This window comes from Etheostoma cragini, chromosome 3 (genome assembly GCF_013103735.1).
Source record: "Etheostoma cragini isolate CJK2018 chromosome 3, CSU_Ecrag_1.0, whole genome shotgun sequence".
Taxonomy (NCBI): Eukaryota; Metazoa; Chordata; class Actinopteri; order Perciformes; family Percidae; genus Etheostoma; species Etheostoma cragini.
Window position 1 is genome coordinate 6,754,508 of NC_048409.1, and position 18,507 is coordinate 6,773,014.

Consider the following 18,507-nt stretch of genomic DNA (forward strand, 5'->3'; position numbering starts at 1 on the left):
CAACTGCCGCTTGACTTGTTTGAAAGCCATGATGTGTCTCTCTCATGGGTGGGCCAAATTCTCTGGGCGGGCAAAGCAGAGAAAGGGGATGTAACCTTGCCCCTTATGACCTCATAAGGGGCAAGATTCAAGATCAGCCCACCTGAGTTTTCATTTTCTCAACGGCAGAGCAGAATACCCAGGGCTCGGTTAAACCTATTGCCATTTCTAGCCACCGGGTGACAATAGGCAGACTGGGGAAAGTCATATTAATGTTAAAAAACCTTAAAGTGAAATTGTCATGCCATGGGACCTTTAATGTAGAGTGGGTCGGCCCTAAAACACAAGCTTGGCGGTTGCATCTTCAGCTACTCGGCCAAATGTCAAAGTGTCCCTGGGCACTCAAGTGGCTGTCCACTGCTCCTATTGCTTAGGGTATAATACTGTACGACTGTATGTGACAAAAAAAAGTCTCTTATTTCAGGCCAACAAATAATTAAGATAAACCTTTATTGATCCGAGATGAGTGAAAAGTTCATTACAGTATCATTAACTAATGTAAACCTCAACCCTTTTTAGACTGGCTTTTGGGAATATGTTTTATGGTCAGGGTGAGCTCGTGTGGGTCTGAGGTTTTTAGAGCAGAAGCCGGAAAGAATCTGTAAATGCTGATCTGCAACTTCCTGTTTTTACTTTTATTTCTTAGTGTGTAGTTTTTATTTTAGTAGTTTCATAATTTTTCATTGCCTTCTCTTTTGACTTTACTTCAGTGTTTTATTTCTCTTGTTCATTTGTCTCTACTTGAGTTTTTTTTACATTAATTACTAGTGTTATTAGCTTGTCATTCCCTAGTGAAAGCATGTTGAACATACAAATACAGTTTGATTGATTTACATCATGTTGTGAAATCAGTCTATATAAAATCCATCCAATACTTTTGAATAAAAATTGTGGACACATTCTGTTTGGTGTTAAAATATTGGTCAACTCAGTCGGTTGGGGGACCTGGAGGGGCCCTTAGTAATACAAAAATATATATAAATAAATAAAAGAAAACTCCTGGTGATCGTAAGAGCCTCTCCACATTGAACCTAAAATAGATCAGAGAATACAAAGGCTCTGAATTTGCACATCAGGAGCCAATGATGTAAGCGTACAGAAGAGCCGTCCATGCAGCCGTCCTGTCTCACCTTCTTGATGTAGGCTGCGATGTCCTTCTCTATGTTGTACTTCTCCATGGCCTGGGTGGCACAGTCCACCGCGTCCTGCTGCATGTCCTCGGACATGTCCGCGTTCTTGATCACAGCTTTCCTGTCAGTCATGGTTAAGGATGATGGAGATGATGATGATGCCTGAGGAAAAAGAAGAAGAAGAAGAAGAAAAACGCGTTCACTGCACTGAAAATTAACACCGCACGTGGTGATGATGGAGAGGCTTTTAGGCCAAGAGGATCATCGCAAAAGCATCAATCCTAAGCGTTTTTTATCATAGGCACTGATTCTTCAATCATAACTCGTGTTGTGATCTATATTCCAAACCAAACGATTTCCTGAGTGTTGCATAGATTGGCTGCGAAACTTGATACAGGTGGAGTTAAATTACTTTCCGATAAATGCAGCTTCTGCATCAGGAGACAAAAAGTATCGAAATGTATCTAACTACGTGCTAAGGCACAACTGCGCCTGCTCTTCTTCACGCCTCACAGTCTACATGCCTATCCAGTCGAAATACATTAAGCCATCGTGAGAGGAACTCGAATCAGAAATATGTCAAGACATGCAAGTCAATGTTTTTTTTTTCTTCACATTAGGCAATTTGCAACTCACCTTTTCTTGAGTCGAATGAAAACACTTCTTTTCAAAAACCTGTGTAATTCTCCCAGCCAGGGGTAGACGGGTGAGATGACGCTGCGGCTAATTGCTTTACAAAGATTTACACAATAAGCGTGTAGGTACGTTGGTTCTCTCTGCTGTGCTCCAACAGCTTCCCGCCCCTGTGCTGCATGCTGCACCCTGCCATTGGCTGAGCTGCAGCCTCCCGTGTGTTCCGAGCGTTTTTCTCCAGCTTCTGTCTGCCGGCATCTTATTTCATCCCACAATGCATCATTCGCAGTATCCACCACTGACTGTGGGCTAAAAAGAAACGAGACCTTGGCCGTGGGCAGGTATCATTTGGCTCTGCGTGCGTTGCGTTCAGGGGTTTTTATCAGTTGTCGTCACTGCTGAGACACTGGAGCTGTGAATACTAAACATATGCACTGATATTGGGTCGGTGTTTCTAGAGCTGCAGTCTTGCTTAAACAAAAATCAAATTTCCCATTACATTGTGGTCAGCTTTACAAATACATGGTTTTTAATTGATCCTTTGTAGATATTAATTCAGGAAGACACTGTAGTTTTAATATTACGAAAAACAGAGCACAAGTAATTTATACATGCCAATAGCCACATGAAATTGATATTTGGGTTTATGTTTCAAATAAAAACTAACTAAAAAGTGTCCTTGTTTGAAAGTGTTTTATTGAAAATGCTAAGAGAAAAAAAAGCAAGATTAAGCAAAATAAAACATGCAAACTACTCCCACACAAAACCCCCATCCCAACTTTCCCAAATTTTTAATTCCTTCATACCAGGCATCTACGACTCCATCCTTTGATCCAACTTCCTGGTCCTCAGTTTCGTTTTCTTGTAAAATAAAGCCATTACCACTGAAAAACTTTAAATAGGCATTAGGGGGCCTAATAGAAGAAAAAAAAAAGTTGCTCTGGGACTCCCGTTAATTAGTTCTGAAATCAAACGCTCATTTGAATCCTGGAAACCTGATCCCGTTCCGAGCATCCATCCTTGCCTATCCCTTTCCTAATCGATCCACTCATCCAGCTCCAAGGATTGGGATCCACTGAGCCACTCCTCCAATCAAAACCTTGAAATACCAGGAAGAAAATCAGAGGGAGACCGTTAGAATAAAATGTCAAGAATTTTGGGCCTAATTTCCATTTTTGAGCACTCATGTCAAATCAAGAAAAAAAGAAAGCCACTGAGCACAGAAACTACCGCTCCCTGAAGTTAAAACATTTTAACCAATGAGGACATTTAAAAGTTAAAAGTGGGACTTTGTTTGCAACAAAAGTAGTGATTCAGATTTTTTACATTTGACAGCAAAGATGTTACAGTTACATCACAACACTTGATCTAGGACTGTTCATTTCTGTCACAAGCCAGAGTAGCATGTTAAAAATGGTATATATAAACAAAGTACAGCACATATGGCTTTGTTAAGTATGACATGCATGAAATAACAACCTATCAAACGTTCAATTTATGGAATATGAAGCGTACCATTGCCTCGACCTGATTGCTCCTCAATTAGATGTCCTATCCTGACCATACAAATGAAATGTGCTCCACAATGGTTTTATTCCAAATCACTTTAATCCTTCTCTTCAGATGTCTAAAGGAAGACACAAGGGTAAAATACAGTTAAGCATTGGGCTCCCCAACCAAACAGCCCACCCCACATATCCAATAAGAAAAGCTGTGTTGTTTTTAAAATAAACAAAAGTAAAACTAAATTTTCAACACTTGCAAAAACATTGAGTGCAGTTTATGACAACTCAACATTTTTGAAGTTCAACACAGCACAATTCCTAATGTTGCAAAAATTCAGAGGACAGAAAGAAAGGGAGAGAGAGAGAGGGAGGGAGAAAACAAAATGACAAACCAGCTGGAGAGGGTGGGGTGTTAAAAGGCGAAAGGGGGGGGTATCTACATACCATGATCACCCACAAGGACATCGGGACATGAAATGCAAAAATTTTAAAAAATCAATTGCCGACATTAGGAGAAACTCATAAGGAGGTAAAAACAGGAGGGTATACATCAAAAGAGCAACACATCGGTGGTAGAAAGGTTTAAGAACGGGATCGAGAGCGGCTGTGACGAGGCGAGTAGCGGGGCGATCCTCTGCCACGGCCCCGGGAATTGCTGCGACTGCGGCTGGCGCTGCGACTGCGGCTCCTGCTCCGACTGCCACGGCTGCGGGAGCGTGATCTTCCATAACTTGGGCTGCGGGGACCGTCTAATTTCACACGAATGTAAGCAGTCTCTCCCTGGCGGACACAAGAGAACTTGACATTGAAAAGGCGACATTCCTTCCTATGGTGGAAATACCATAGATGGAAATGAGGGCCAGGTGGGTTTCAAACATGTGGCATACCCTGAAGTACTCACCTCGACACAGCAAAGACACATTATCCATCACAATTGATCAAATCAGTACACATACCTCGTGCGAGCGGAATTTGGTGTTGTCCAGCTTTCGGACGGCATAGGTCATGTCTTCTTTGCGCACAAATTCTACAACGCCGGTTCCGTCTCTGAAAACGTCGGCGTAGCAAACGTCGCCTGCTTCACGCATGTGGTCCTTCAGGTCCTGCCAGCTGCCGCTCTGAGGGAGTCCTGGAATATTGAACCCAAAGTAATGTTAGCTGACGTATGGTGAACTTCCCAGATTTATGTGCCAACAATTCAACATACATCAGAATTACACAACTGACTTGTTTGCCCAAACAAAAGCTGCAGGATTGAGCGATACTGGAGTTTTTCAAGTCATTCAATTGCTGAGACCAAAGAAAAAGACATGTTAAAATGCAGACAGGTGGAAACTGGTTCAGCTTGACACTTTGGTAATCCTATAATTTATTTAGTATGAAATGTAGCCAAAGTACCATGTGCTGTACCATGGCATAATTTATCAGTTGTGTGTACTGTACTACCGCGCATATTTTCTATATACAGATTTAGATGTATGTCATCTATTTGGGGATGGAGGGGGGTGCATTTGGTGCATTCTCGGATAGAAGCGCCAGCTAAATTACATGTAATGTAATGTAATTTCCAGGGTGCCTTCTAATCATTTGGTTTGGGATCAAAGAAACTGACCTGCAAGGCCAACTCTGGCTTATGTACAGTTCTTTGTGATGAACAATGAGCATTGTCCTCCTCTACTAAGTCTTACATTGTGAAAATTAGTAATTGAATAGCCACAGTGGAATGGTTGGACACTATTTACTTTCAGCAACAACAATTACAACAGGTCCCATGTCTTACCCTTGCCTCCCTGCATAAACTATCCACACATTTTTTTTTTAATGATACATGCACCAAAGTAATAAAAAAGATGTTCTCTAAATATACTTCTGACTAACTGGATTATTCACAATTGCCCAAAGTAAATGTGATGGACACGACTAACAGTAATCCCAGGGTTTAGAATATTAATAATGAATGTTTGCATGTATGATCCATATTTATCCTATTTTACTGTATTAAATGCAGTTTGTTGTGACTTAAATTAGCCATATAAATAACTGCTTACCCGACACAATGACCCTGTACTCGGAGCGTCTGGACGGGGGCCCGTATCTGCCCCTGGGAGCTCCACCGATGCCACCAAACCCGCCTCTCGAGCCCCTACCGCTCCGAGGAAACTCCACACGCAGCCTGTAGCCGTCATAATCATAACCATCCCGCCCATAAACTGCATCATCAGCGTCTCTGTTAACAGAACGTTACAATTTAAACGTTAGCTGACACATAAAGAGCGGGCAGCGAGGTTTAATACACGTAACTAACGTTATATTATGGGGAGAATGCAGTGTCGGACGGGCTTGATCTGGTTTACGGCTGCTAATCCTCTGTTCAGGCGTGCACGCAACTAGCTAACGTCACAGTAATTTCCCTTCAATTACTGCAAATAGAAACACATAATTTGAAATGCATTCATTGCAACGGAAAACCACTGTGATAAATAGTATGCAATCAAGCGTAACGTTATTGGTGCATTGACTCAACTAGCTAACTAGCTAGCCAGAAACAATGACAAGTGTCACGTTAACTGTCGTTAGCGTTACATGGACATTGCTAAGCAACGATAACCACGCTGGAGCTTTACTAGAGACGTCATAAACAAGTGACGTTCAAAAACAAAATCGAAACCGGAACAGCACAAGCCATGTTTCGTTACGATAACATGGTATGGTGAGCCCGGGGAATGGTCCAAGCCTGCGTTAGCACACAAGTCGGTTAGCCACACAATGGCCTTTGGCCTACTGCTAACGTTAGCTCCTTGACGTTACCTGGGGTCCTCGAATTCAATGAAGGCAAACGGCGGCCCCCCTCTCCGGTTCTTCAGATCAATATCTCGAATTGTCCCGTATTTGTAGAACACGTCTTCCACGTCTTTTGTGCGAATATCAGGAGGAAGATTCCCCACATATATCCGGCAGTCGTTGTTCCCAGCGGGGCCTCGCACAACACCCGACATGGCAGCTAATGGAAAGCTCGCTACTTAAGCTAACGGTTTGTTTGCGAGATTTAACGGTCGGCGGAGCCACACAGAGAATCCAAGTTTGCAAATCGTCAAGCAGAGAGAAGAAAGCAATCAAACGGGCGTCGTTTTGCGGTGCAACCTTTAGGCTATTTGGTGGGTAATAGTAATCTGGACGAGGCCCCCACCACTACCCGTGTTTCGTTAGGGACCGCGCTCCTTTACAGAAACATTTCTGAATCCCGGAAACACCGCAGCCAGAACGGACACATCCGCCTTACAAAATAGTCCGCCAAATGAAATGACTAGGGGTAGATAGTGATGACAATCAATCTTTATGTCTTCTTTTTGATAGCATCGTAGGCCTATTACATGTAGCTGATATAATGATAGCCCACGTTGACTCATTTTATTAACAGTGCGCATTCATAAATATTGTGGTGAATGTACAAAAAGGCAATTGTTCATCTGTAGTCCCTGGACAGATAGTAAAGGTTTATGCTTTTAAAATATTTAAAAAACAGTTACAATAACATAGGCTACATATAATTCATGTTGCTGTAAAAATGCAGGCAATCATATCTCTAAAATAATTGGGACCACTGATAGGCCACCATCCCATTAATTACAGAAGAATAAAACAAACACATGTAATGGTGTGCCATCAATAACCTTTGTCAATTCAATATTTACCTAGATTCCAGGCAAATATGTACGTACAAACCCTACATAGACCTACAATATTTAATTACGTAACTTGACCTGGTTCATCATTAAATAGACATGGTTTTTTGCTTTGCTTTATTATTATACTATTATATTATTATTGTTTTGTGAACAATGTGATAATTCAGCAGGTTTTCAAAAGTGATTAGAAGGAAACCAGTTCTCCATTCTCTTCAAAGACACTGTGTTTACTTGTATGTCAATGTATGTGACAGAATCAATAGAAAAAATACACTTTGAAAGAGAAACCAAGAGGTAGCCTAGTGGCAGAAGAAGTACTTAGAGCATGTATTTTGGTAAAGCAACCTGTGTACAAATACTGTGTAAGTACTCATTACGGTCCATTTCAGAATACTTCATATTCCTTTATTTTATTGTATCACTTTAATGTTGCAGCTTGTACTTTATATTTGTAAAAATGCATGTATGTTTACTATAATAAATTTAAAAAAGTAAAGTAACTTGTAACTAAAGTTATCAAATAGATTTAGTGGAGATTTCCCTCTGAAATTCATTAGAGTAGAAGTACAAAGTACCTCTAAATTGAATTATTCAAGTAAAGTATAAGTACCTCAAAATTGTATACAGTACTTGAGTAAATGTATAATGCGACTCACAGCAAACGCATGATTATCTGTTGTTTGGCTGACTGTCCTGTCAGGGCGAATACATCACATCATCTTTGATTAACATAAAACAAAATGTCCACACCAGACTGAACCTGAACGCTGTTTAATTGCTTGAAAGCTTACATTTGAACTATGTTTATCAGACTAATAGGGAATACTATTCAGAATGACAACACACAATCTCAAAATCACATTGTGTTCTGAGTTACTGCAGTGCTGATTGTGCTTTCTACCCAAGGAATGCAGGGGCAACTTAGCTTTAAGCTAATTTGGGTGCATCATTTGTAATTGTACTAACAAAACTAAAGTACACATACACCCATACACAAAGAGGCTTTGCACAACCATGAAGATATTTCCACATGAAGGAGAATTATGTGTCAGAAAACCAATAATTTTTACTATTTTGGAAACAAACTAACACCATTGCTCTGTAGTCTAAATTCAATTTACTTACAGCACATGACCAGTTATTTGTGATACTAAGTAGTAAATGCTTCAGTTATGGCACTGTCACGAGATAAACTGTACAGCCATCACTATAGTAAAGCAAAACATCTTTTATTCACTACATGCTTTAGAAATATCCAAAGCCATGTTCTGATTGTCCTCATCTGTCATCACAGGGATTTGTTTTAATGTTACATCATCACGAGTGTCAGAATTCTGAAATTACCTAATGATCTACTTTATAATTCCTCCTTTTTATGATAATAGAAGAAAATACACTGCTAATTGAAATATGGCTTTCCTATGTACTCAGTATGCATGACAGGAACCATAGCTGCGCTGGCCCGCCTCGGCGTAGTTATCTCCTCCAGGGTACTTCCCCTGACATGCCAGACTGTTTGCCTGTGAACAGAGATTACAAAAAAGCAAACAAACGCAGAATAGGAAACAGACACTGGTTAGTAGTAGAGTAAGGGGGAGGAATCAATACAACATAGTATTATCACAGTATTTTACGTCGCAAAACTGTATCCATACACAGGGGTAGTAGGCAGCATGGTGGCTCAGTGGTTAGAACTTCTGTCTTACAACAAGAAGGTTTGAATCCAGGTCGTTCCGGGCCTTTTTGTGTGGAGTTTGCATGTTCTCCCCGTGTTTGCCTGGGTTTAATCCAGCTATTTTTCAACTGTAGTCCTAGTTACCTAGCATGCAAGTCTTTATAATGGGTAGCAACCGAAGCAAACCCACGCAAACACAGGGAGAACATGCAACTACAGTTAAAAATTTGCCTACTGGCGCATATAAAGAAATGTTGATTATTGTAGGTTGTCCTAATCGAACAAATAAATCTACTACTACGACAAGCATCAACCTTTTATCATAAAACTTGCACATGAGGATTTAACTATTTAGGTACTAGAATAACATACATCAATTAGCTGACACTTTTATCCAAAGCAACAAATTGCAATGTATCACAGAATATTGCAATATGTTTTATATCACAATAATATGTTTGTGACACATTATGGTTTCAACCCTCATGTTGTCCTCGGGTCAAATTGACCAGTTTTCCTATATCAATGTTCTTTTTAACTACCCAATTGTAATTACCCAAAATAACATGATAGATTCCACACAACTCTCTTTGACAAGTACAAATCTCTACCTACGTTAATTTTGGGGTGTCTTATATAATTGTATAGCATTTGAAAAAAATTGAAGTGGTTTTGAAATAGTATTGAGTAAAAGTTTACATATTCCAGTCTGTGACCATACATTCCTTTAATTTTTGTCTAGAAAATTCCCAATTTCTGCTTTTCTAACTGAAACATTAGGTAAAATTTTCTATGAAGGAGGATTATTGAACACAAATTCAAAAAACAACTGTAAAACTAAAGTTAATAAGTTAGTCTTACGTAGTGTTGAAAACGTAAAAAAAGTGATCGAAAAAAGGGTCATAAGTGCTGAAAAATGGGATAAAAACTTTAGAAAAAGTTAAAAACATTGATAAAAAAGCCTCAACAAAAGGGTTGTTTTTCAATTTTGACACGGGAAGACAACACAAAGGGTAATATCGTATTGTGGGGCCTTTGGTGAATACCCCCCAACCCTCACCCCCCTTGTAAAGTAAAATATCAAGAGGTAGATGTACCTCTGCTCTCTTGATGAACTGCTCAGTAGCGGCTTTCTCATTCTCTTTATGTCCTCTCCAGGCTCTGAGTGCAGATGCCTGTAGGGCTCGGCCGAAAGAGAAAGTTAGGATCCAGGGTTTGGGCAGCGGGCAGTTGTTGATGGCATTGAGATGGATAGAGGCCTCTTCTTCACTCTGACCGCCTGACAGAAAAGCCACTCCTGTGGTGGACAAAATAACATCATTTTACTTTCATTTTGGTGCTGCAAAACATATTTGCGTAAAATAAAATTCCTCTCCAGACAGGACAGCGTTCTGGGTTACCTGTGACAGCTGGGGGGACAGTGCGGCGCAAGGCGGTGACAGTTGCCATGGCAACCTCCTCTGGGCTGTACTTGGTGGAGCAGCTGTGTCCAGAGGTGACCATGTTGGGTTTGAGGACAGTGCCTTCTAGGTATACATGGTGGTCCGACATGGCCTTGTACACTGCAGTCAGTACCTGCAACACACAGATAGTTTCACCAGAGACAGCAGACAGGCACTTCTCTTCCTCTCTGTCTCACTTCTTACTCTTGTAGTAACAATGTCACATGCACATGCCATAGGTAAGAAAAAAAGGAACCCGCCTTCTCAGTGATGTACTGGCTGCGTTTCAGGTCATGATCTCCATCAGGCAAAATCTCAGGCTCTATAATGGGCACGATGCCGTGCTGACGGAGGGAAAAGATTATCAGAACAAAACAGATGCATAACATACATGTATAGACATGGTTTATAATACAAGGTACTGACCTGTTGGCAGATACTGGAGTAGCGTGCAAGAACATTTGCATTTTCTCTTATAGCCAGTTCAGATGGATTGGTGTCACTGATTTTAAGCACACAGCGCCACTTTGCAAAGACAGCTCCATCCTTTTTATACTGCGCACAGCGCTCCGACAATCCATCCAGACCTGTGGAAAAGGTTAAAAAAAGATTGATGGTTTATCTTGTATTATCCTTTGGAGAATGCATGTGATGTCGGCAGTGATCTGAGTTGTCCTGTCTGACCCTGTGTGGTGGTTTCTCCACAAGTTCCTGCCAGTGGGACGACACCCTTGTCAACCTGAGGAATAAGGAACAGTGAAGTGACAATCATGTCAACTTCTCATTTACAGAAACAACTAATAATCAGCACAGAATTCATTGCCATAATGATACACATTTTGATCAGAAATCCACCTAATACCACACGGGATGGTACAACTTGATGGTGCACATTTATGTTATTTGGAACAAAACTGCCACACCTTGATGCCGACCATGATGCCCCTGTCCCTGATCATTTTGACAAAGGCTACACCCTTATCAGTGTGCTGGTACAGCGTCTCATGGAAGAAGATGACCCCTCCAATGCAGCTGTTGATGCGATCGTCTGCACTAAAGAGAATCTGCCGGTACTGTCTGCGGTTCTCCTCTGTGTTCTCCACCCCGACCTGAGCCAGCCGCTTAGCCATGCTGCCTGAAATTAACATATGTGTAGTACATATGATATGTTAATAACCTCACTATGCACTCTAGGAACTGGATGGTGTTCATCAATGACAGGACTCACTGTTGAGTGTGATTATCTCAGTGTAACATCAATGGCATACATGTTTTCTACAGTTAGACGTAAAGGAAGTGAGCTACAGACCGACAGACTCGTCTGCAGCCAGGATGCCCTTCCCTGGAGAAACTATGCGTAGAGCAGTCTCATGGAGCTCCTTCTTCTGCGCCTCGGAGAGTGTGGGGAAGTGGTGTGTCATCCTGAGTGCCTGATTGTCCTTCCGCCTTTGGTAGAAGATGCAACCTCATGATTTCTTAATTTTTTTTAAAACTGCTGATATTAATGACAATTAATACATTCAACAATTCATATTGAATTAACCAAAACGTTAAAAAAGAGGTGAGCAGTTAAAGTTCTTACCTGACAGAAATCCAATGTGTCTTGCCCAAGGATGTGATGAACACTGACTGGAGACTCTCAGTCAGCTTTAGTTTGTATCCAGATCAAGTGTGTCACACCTCATAAGCCAACACCCCTGGGCGGCGCTTGTACACCCACATCTGCCCCACATAAATTAGAAGGTTTTTGATGAATCATTGTTCTATTTAAATGAAGACAGGTGTTTTTTTTTTGTCATGTAGATGCTTGCTTTTCATGCTGATATGGCCACTTTAGCGTTTCTTCAGTCACACAATCTCAATATAATTCTTCTAAACTTGCCGTGTTGGTGTATGGATGGTATTTTACAAATTGAAGTTTTGCATACATGTCGTAGTGTTTCCACTTTGTGATGTATTCTGTCAGAACCCTCTATGCTTAAAGCAACCTAATTTAAACGTTGAACCATACCCCATGGCGGGCTATTTTAATTTTAATTAGTAACAATGTGCCCAGAGGAAGGTTTCAAGTCTCCTGGTAATTTTGTCTTCATCCTCCAATTCTCAAGGGTGTTTTAGTCTCAGAGCAATTCCTGCACATAGTGGGTTCATTTTCGTGAGCTTTAAACTGTAAGGAATGTGATGGAACTGCTTCAGAAATAGAAATCCCTTTTTAGGTTCCAGTCAATGTAAATGAACATGGTGAAATGGCCCAAATTAGATCAAAATGAGGTTAGATAAATTGTTTCTATTTTAAAGACAGATTTTTTTTCTCCTCTATGTTGCATCTGCTTACCATATGGAAGCTTGTTATTGTATATACTGTGCCACTGTATATATACTGTCTCTTTGTCTGTATATATAATGTGGCTTGCTCCTTGGGCAAGAAACTGAACCCCGAGTTGCCCCTGATGCTGCCATTGGAGTGTGAATGTTTATCTTATGAGCAGATGGCACCTTGTACAGCAACGTGAGAATAGTTCCTGTAGCTACCCTGGTCACAAAGGAAGCCACACTTCATACTAATGTACATTTTTACCTTTAATCTAATATCAATTGGGAAAATTGTTTTCAACACAGAAGATAAGCTGAATTCCCTGCACTAAGAATGCGACACAAAAGTGACTGACTGGGTTAAGAGGCAAAAGTTTTATATTATTGATTAATATTTTTCAACTGCTCTCGACAAGAACCACTAACTTTTGAATGGGTCGTTCAACAATGGATGGCCTGCTGAGAGCTCCTTTTTCTAACTTTTTGCTCTTCTTTACTAGTCTGTCATCATCCTTACAAACCTCAAGAAAGCGGTCGAGTTTTCATTCATTTTGAAGGAACTCCCCTTCCTGGACAATTGTAATATCGGCAACTTGCACGATGCGTCTTGAAGCATGCCACTTTTGCCTAAGAGCGATATAAGCAAGATATTCCTTTCCCCATCTGTTCCAGAATTGTTCAGACAGATGTTGCACTCGTCTCCACCGCTTTCTGGCATAAAAGTCATCCTTTACAATTTACCCAGTGGAGGCAGTGGGACAGAGGATTTAATGGTATCAGATGGTTGGGTGTTAGTGGCTCTAGGCTTGTATGATCACTAATGCTGTTAACAGTGAGTGGGCGATTATTTACAATGGACACGGCTTCATAAAGGAATGTTCTTAGAGGACCATCATTCAATCTTCCAGCACTGTGTGCAACAACTGAGCATAACACACCCCTGGCTGTCCTGATCTGCCGTTCCCATGTGCCTCCAACAGGACTTGAGCCTGGAACATTCATGAGGAAGTCACACTGCTTCTCTGCCAGATATGCATTTATTCTTTCTTTGTTTACTTTGTTTAGAGATCTTTCCAATTTGTTTCTTACTCCCACAAAGTTGGATCCTTTATCAGATCTGATGTGTTGAACAGCTCCACAGATGGCTATGAAACGCTGTAAGGCATTCATGAATGCATCAGTTGTCATGTCTTCCAACATCTCTATGGGGACTGCGCTGAAGCATAGGCATGTGAACCGGAGACATTACCGTTTGTGTTCTTTGCAACCTTGCTTAGTGTAGAACGGACCAAAACACTCCATGCCGCAGTAGGTGAACTGTAGTGAAGGTTTGACGTGGTCTGTAGGTAGATCTGACACCCGTTGTTCATCTGATGGCCTACGAGCTCTTCTACAGGGAACACACTGTCTTATGTGCTGTGCTACTGCATTACTACCACCTATAATCCAGTGTCCATTTGCTCCCAGTTCACGGAGGGTTTTATCTCTGCCTTGGTGCTGTGTTTTCTTATGATGGTATGCAAGGACAAGCCACGTGACAAGCCCATCTCTTGGAAGAATAATAGGGTGTCTCAGATCAAGGGGAGCAGATCCTCTTCTCGGTCTGATAACACCATCTTGGAGGAACTGGTTCAGCTGATACAGTTGGTGGTTACAGGACAGCTTTCCTGACTCTTGGCTGAGTAGATGCAACTCTTCTTTGAAGCCCTGCTGCTGTTCTAGCTTTATGAGAGTGAGTGTAGCCCAACTTCTTTCCTCCACATTTAAGGGGGTTGACTTATAGATCCTCTTAGCTAATCATTGACATGACAGTCACGCTTGGAATTCAACTTGCCTTGCAGCCTCATTTTTCAGCACTTGGATTGTCTTAGTCTCAGGGTCCCACCAGAAGTTTAGAAGATCCTTGGTTTGCATTAACTTCCATACTGGAACGATCAGTGATGTACTCCCAACTTCACCTCAATTTACACAACATGATAGTGAAGATTCTTTTGTCTCTTCAACTTGCAGGACACTTGGTGAAGATTTTTCTCCTAAAGGACGATCTTCATGCAGTGGTGTAGGATGGTGTTTTTTGCACATGCTACACATGGCTTTGTTCTTATAATCCTTGGTGTTGTGTCCTTTTCTCAAGCATGCAAAACAGAGCTTATTGTCCAAGACCACTTTTCTCTTTTCCTCCACAGACCTTTCCATTAGCCTTTCACATTTATGTATGGAGTGGTTTTCCCCACAACACATACATTTCCTGGGTTTGAGTTATTAGTTGATGTGCTCCATTTCTTTGATCTGTTGGGATCTTCCTTGCTCTCATCATTGACACCATTGGGCTTGACTGTGATGCTTGATGCTTTAGATGCTTTCACATTAGTGGTAAATGTGTTTGCTTTTGAACGCCTGGTTTCTCCAAATTACCTTTTTTCAGAAGTCTTTAATGCATACAACGATGACACTGGTTTGCATGCTATGCAAGTTTCCTGTGTGATGAATGAAGCAAACTCTTGGATAGTCTTTGGCTTGATCCAGCTGATGCGTGAAATAAAAATTCCAGCTAGACGTTACCTAGTCAGGAAGTTTGACTAGCATCTTCTGATTTTCTTCAAAGTCATTTAGTTCCGTCATATACTCTTTTCCAGCAATTTTGGCCACTTGTTAAGCTTCTCTCTGAAAGCACGTTAAACCACAAAGGAGTGACCATATCTGGCAATCAGCTTCTCCCATGCTTGTTGGTAGTCCTCTTCATCCTTCCTGTAGAAGCTGCCCTTTAGAGTCGACTTTGCCTCTTCACCAATGTACTATTGTAGGTAAAACAACCCATTTCCCGGATTTGTGCATGGTCTCTCTATTAGACACCGAGGGTTCTGGCACTGGAAGTGCCATCGGGTGGAACACTGTGAAAACGTGTTTGCCTGGTAGACCAGCAGTAGAATAAAACAAAAACAGGAGCTTAACAGTTTTCTATACACAGTCCCCATTTTCTCTCCTCCGTTCACGCTATTGTTCAAAACGTCCCGGATCTTGTAGCTTACCAAAATAAAACTTGTTTGTACTGAGTATACCAAAGGGCAAAATACAACTCACTTTAACTTATAAAGAACTCGAATTTCAGTGAATATGTTTTATAATAATACGTAGAACTGAAACCACCTAGCAATCCAGCAAATTTAAATTGAATGTTGAATTATGTTGATCTACATCACTAAATGGTGTGCTCTGTTCAGGAAACTGCCTGTTTTCTCTTGTGTGTTCTGTCATATAATGTTATTACCTGGTCAGACTCAGTGCAATGGCTTGCCAGCATTTCAGGGGACTCCTCTCTTCACCATTGTGGGTCAGTGTGCCTCTGAAACTAGATATGGGTCACTGGACTGCCTGCCACTGCACAGACATGGTGGACCTGTCTAAGACAAGGGCCTGAGAGGAAAACCAATGTCAGGAGGCAGTGGGAGGAGGAGTCGGTGCTCTCCCTTTCAGAAAGATGCAGATTTTAATAGAAGAAGTACAGCAATTACACGTGGCTGCCCCCGCCGGGGCTCTTGGTTTTTTTCTTTGTTACCTAATTAAAACATTTAATGATGATACTTTATCTAGTCCTCAATTTTCTGTCCTATTAAGCGTGTCCTCAATGGGTTTGAGAGTGCTCCTCTAAATAGGTCAACAGAGGCTGAAAGTTGGCTGAAAGATAATATATCCAGGTACAACATTCACACAAAAATAGATCATTGTTCTTTATAAGTACAATGGATGAAGTTTGTTGAAGAAAAAAGGCCCAATGTTAATTATTGATTTTAGTTTAGCTGAAAAGTTGTCATACAAGCTGCATTATTGCACAGTTTCAGTGCACTCCAACTTCTATATCTAATTTGCAACTGACGTTGAGATTGAAAGTTCTTGAGCCAACAATCTCACTTCAAGGACCAATCAACAGTTCTTCTGGAGCTTTCGACTGTATTACAAAGTCTTGTCACGTCTATTTTATTAATATAGCCCAATATCAGAAAATGTAATTTTCCTCAAGGGATTTTACAATCTGTAGAGCATTTGATACTCTTTGTCCTTTGACCCTCCATTTCAGATGAGGAAAAACTACGCCAAACACATCATCTATAACAGGGAAAAACTCTTGTTGTGAAAATGTCTGTGTTCCAATAAGCACTTTAAGATATGTGTAGTATTTAAAGAATGTTGCAGTAGGCTACAACAGAAATAATAATAGGCTATAAGTTTAATTTGTTACCATTTATACAGTAAAACACAATTCACACTTATGAGGATTTAATGACTAGCATTTCATTATAATATTCAGATTTGTAGTAAATAATTGAACATGCACATGTGCTTTAAGTTCCGTTAAAGAGGGTGGAGGAGGGGTCACAAATTTACTTGAAAGTGGCACATTAATTACTTTCTGAAGTAACTAGTTACTTATCTAAGTTAGTTACTTTTTGGAAGAAGTAACTAGTAACTGTAACTACTTACTTTTCAAAAAAAACTTGCCCAACACTGGTAAGGATAAACCCACTGTAACCCTTTGATTTAAATTTACAGCTAAAATCTGACAGCGTCTTACTTCAAGGTTCCATGACATGGTGCTCTTTGGATTATTTTATGTAGACCTTAGTGGTCCCCTAATACCGTATCTGAAGTCTTTCACAAAATTCAGCCTTGGTGCCAAATTACAACCACTAGAGCCAGTCCCACAAATTCCTTTCCTTATTATGTGTCTCTCACAGTTGGGCCAAATTCTCTGGATGGGCAAAGCAGAGAAAGGGGATGTTACCTTGCTCCTTATGACCTCAAAAGGGGCAAGATTCCAGATCAGCCCATATGAGCTTTCATTTTCTCAAAGGCAGAGCAGAATACCCAGGGCACGGTTTACACCTATCGCCATTTCTAGCCACTGGGCAGGCTGAGGCAACGCATATTAATTAAAATAAAAAATTCATGTCATGGAACCTATAAAGTTATACAGGATCATACTGTAAATGGCCATGTATTCTGGGAGAAAACAATAGAATTAAAGCACTGTAAACAAATGTTACTGATTACATGTGTTTGCTGTTTATTCCAATGCAGTTTATGAAAAAAAGGAAAAGGTGGAAACTACACTGCAGCCAGTTTATTACTGTAAATTCAAACAGTATGGTAAGAAACGTCTATGTTTGTTTACAGTAAAAAGGGTTACAGTGATTCCAATACTGTAAATAAACGACAAATAATGATGATCATTTAAAAGGTACCATACACATCTGTAAATATGGTTAATACAGAGGAAAAGAGAACGTTCCCACACTGTTAAAATATAAAAGCAAATTCTAACAAGTACAATGCATAGTGCTTCAACATTTTACATTTAAATATAATGGAATTACAACGTGTGAGCACTGAGAACCTTGAACTTAATATATCAAAGTGATTTAGAATTTAGAACGTGAAATAGGTAAGGAGAAATGGCATAGGTTGGCTGGGCCACTGGGATATTGAAGCAAATTTACTCAATAGAAAATCCGATACTCCTATGAAGCTTTTCAGAATGGGCTTATTAGAAGATAAAAAAGGTACATTTTTGTATGCCTTTTGGGAATGTCCTTTGGTGTTACCTTTCTGGAAAGAAGTATTAAGGAAACTGGGAGATTGGTTGGAACAAAGGTTACTGGAATCTCCACTGTTCTGCCTCCTGGGAGACAGCACACTTTTAACTCAAGGGACCTTCAAAGGACAGCATGCGCTAATAACCGCAGGCCTCATCACTGCAGCAAGGCAGATGTTGAGGAACTGAGGAAGAGAACATACACAGATTTGACTCAACTGATGATGGAGACTGCATCCTAATATTTGATTGCCATGAAGAACAATGTTAAAGAAAAGTTCCATTTAGTATGGGACTGTTTCTTTTCACATGTTAAAGGTGCTCTAAGCAATGTCACGCATGTTTTAGGCAGGAACATTTGTTGTCACATACAACAAACATCTCCTCACAATCCGCAACCTGCCTGTCCCCAGAACATACTGTAAAAAATATCTCTTCACTATCTGCTAGCTGCCTGTCCCCAGAACACACTGTAAAAAACATTTCCTCACTGT

At 40.6% G+C, this 18,507-nt stretch overlaps 3 protein-coding genes across 5 annotated transcripts in view; all 3 read right to left on the reverse strand.

The window, feature by feature from the left end:
- dynll2a (dynein, light chain, LC8-type 2a) overlaps window positions 1-2,059 on the reverse strand; it is a 4,489-nt gene extending 2,430 nt beyond the window's left edge. The window contains exons 1-2 of one of the 2 annotated variants that reach the window (XM_034867012.1): window positions 1,801-2,059; window positions 1,170-1,334 (exon numbers count right to left, since the gene is read on the reverse strand). In XM_034867012.1, the coding sequence (XP_034722903.1) occupies window positions 1,170-1,301 (132 nt within the window). In that variant the 5' untranslated portion in view covers window positions 1,302-1,334; window positions 1,801-2,059. The remainder of the gene's footprint in view (window positions 1-1,169; window positions 1,335-1,800) is intronic. The other variant, XM_034867013.1, reaches the window with a different exon arrangement.
- Window positions 2,060-3,391: 1,332 nt separating this feature from the next.
- On the reverse strand, window positions 3,392-6,558 carry srsf1a (serine and arginine rich splicing factor 1a). Its single transcript, XM_034867011.1, has 4 exons — window positions 6,116-6,558; window positions 5,356-5,534; window positions 4,264-4,436; window positions 3,392-4,087 (listed from the first exon to the last, which is right to left on the reverse strand). The coding sequence occupies exons 1-4, from the start codon at window positions 6,301-6,303 to the stop codon at window positions 3,890-3,892; spliced, it is 738 nt and encodes a 245-aa protein (XP_034722902.1). The 5' UTR covers window positions 6,304-6,558; the 3' UTR covers window positions 3,392-3,889.
- Window positions 6,559-7,748: 1,190 nt separating this feature from the next.
- On the reverse strand, window positions 7,749-11,803 carry aldoca (aldolase C, fructose-bisphosphate, a). 2 transcript variants are annotated; one of them, XM_034867888.1, is made up of 9 exons: window positions 11,693-11,803; window positions 11,420-11,549; window positions 11,034-11,245; window positions 10,795-10,849; window positions 10,537-10,697; window positions 10,371-10,454; window positions 10,069-10,243; window positions 9,766-9,965; window positions 7,749-8,513 (listed from the first exon to the last, which is right to left on the reverse strand). In XM_034867888.1, exons 2-9 carry the CDS (start codon window positions 11,529-11,531, stop codon window positions 8,421-8,423), a joined length of 1,092 nt encoding a protein of 363 aa, XP_034723779.1. In that variant the 5' UTR covers window positions 11,532-11,549; window positions 11,693-11,803; the 3' UTR covers window positions 7,749-8,420. The 2 variants fall into 2 exon arrangements, with proteins under 2 accessions (XP_034723779.1, XP_034723778.1); XM_034867887.1 differs by having other exon boundaries at window positions 11,420-11,556; window positions 11,693-11,736.
- Between the last annotated feature and the right edge of the window lie 6,704 nt (window positions 11,804-18,507).